The sequence below is a fragment of the Phaethon lepturus genome, unplaced genomic scaffold, assembly GCF_000687285.1.
Source record: "Phaethon lepturus isolate BGI_N335 unplaced genomic scaffold, ASM68728v1 scaffold34268, whole genome shotgun sequence".
In the NCBI taxonomy this organism is placed as follows: domain Eukaryota; kingdom Metazoa; phylum Chordata; class Aves; order Phaethontiformes; family Phaethontidae; genus Phaethon; species Phaethon lepturus.
This window is the reverse complement of record NW_010556060.1, coordinates 1-1,496: the sequence shown is the minus strand read 5'-3', so window position 1 is coordinate 1,496 and position 1,496 is coordinate 1. Positions and strand designations below refer to the sequence as shown.

The window sequence follows — 1,496 nt, the reverse complement described above, 5'->3', positions numbered from 1 at the left end:
GGCTGCGGGCCGTGCACATGAAGGAGTATCCGGATTACAAATACCGGCCCCGAAGGAAGACCAAGACCTTGTTGAAGAAGGACAAATACTCGCTGCCCGGCAATCTGCTGGCCCCCGGGGGGGGCAACGCGGTGAGCAGCCCCGTCGGGGTGGGGCAGAGGATTGCCACTTATGCCCACATGAACGGCTGGACCAACGGGGCTTACTCACTGATGCAAGACCAGCTGGGCTACAGCCAGCACCCGGGCATGAACAGCCCCCAGCTGCAGCAGATGCACCGCTACGACATGACGGGCCTGCAGTACAGCCCCATGATGTCCACGGCCCAGACCTACATGAACGCCGCATCCACCTACAGTATGTCCCCCGCCGCCTATGGCCAGCAGCCTTCCACGGCCATGAGCCTGGGCTCCATGGGCTCGGTGGTGAAATCCGAGCCCAGCTCGCCGCCTCCAGCCATCACTTCCCACTCGCAGAGGGCCTGCCTGGGAGACCTGCGGGATATGATCAGCATGTACCTGCCCCCGGGGGGGGATGCCACAGACCCTTCCGCCCTGCAGGGCAGCAGGTTACACAGTGTCCACCAGCACTACCAGAGTGCCGGGACTGGCGTGAATGGTACCGTACCACTAACTCACATATAAACTTGGCTGCTCCGGACGGCTCCCCGTCTTAATCCCTAACCCCACCACCGTTCCCTGACTACATTGGGACGTGTACGGCAGTGTTGCTCGGCTTAGCAGACTTAATACTAACTTTGGAGAAATTTAAAATGGAAATCCGTTAGTTGTGTCCTTTTTTTTTTTTGTACAAAAAAAAAAAGTATTTGAGCAAGCTTATTTTAGTAGATCACAACTCCTGCCTGTTAGAAGTCGCCGTGAAGTTTTTAAACCACGGCAACTTCTTTCCTGGTTTCTGCTAGGTTGGGCACTCTTTTATTCGCTTAAAAGTTTTTAAAAGATCTTGCATCTTCCAGTTTGATTTCGAGCGTTGCAATGACATTTAAAAAAAAAAAAAAAAAGGCGGGCTTTTGATTTTAAACTCGGTTGTTCACATTATCGTTGTGGTTTCTTAAGCGTTTTGTTCTTCCCACCTCGCTTGGTTTCTGTCCACAATCAGTAGCTTTCACGAGTTTTTAACTTTAGGGTTTTGTTCCTTAAAAAAAGGGGGAGGTGGGAGAGAGCTGTGCGGGTCGCAAACGCATTTCTTTTATTTATAGTAAGTTGTGTGTCTTGGTTTTTTCTTAAGCTGTAAACTTATGTAAATTGGTTTGTGAATTTTACTGTGAACTATGTTTTTGACATATCAGATGAAGAAACGTTTTAGTTTTGTTTACCGGATTTCTGCCCTCCCCCCTAAAAAAAGTCGTCATCGAAACACTCCTTTCCCTCTTCCTATCCCTAGTCCTCGTTTGCTTCCTTCTTCCAAACGAAGAGACATCAATAAATTTTATATCAGGCACGTCGGCAGCCTCCGCCGGGTTTGGGTGGGAGCCG

General features: G+C 50.1%; 1 protein-coding gene across 1 annotated transcript; it reads left to right on the top strand.

Annotated features, from left to right (window-relative positions):
- Positions 1–6: 6 nt before the first annotated feature.
- LOC104616267 (transcription factor SOX-3-like) lies at positions 7–1,079 on the top strand. Its single transcript, XM_010292365.1, has one exon. The coding sequence runs from the start codon at positions 18–20 to the stop codon at positions 642–644; it is 627 nt and encodes a 208-aa protein (XP_010290667.1). The 5' UTR covers positions 7–17; the 3' UTR covers positions 645–1,079.
- Positions 1,080–1,496: the final 417 nt, after the last annotated feature.

Bases quoted from the DNA above. Each gene is read 5' to 3' on its own strand.
- LOC104616267 (XM_010292365.1), top strand. From the start codon at position 18: ATGAAGGAGTATCCGGATTACAAATACCGGCCCCGAAGGAAGACCAAG.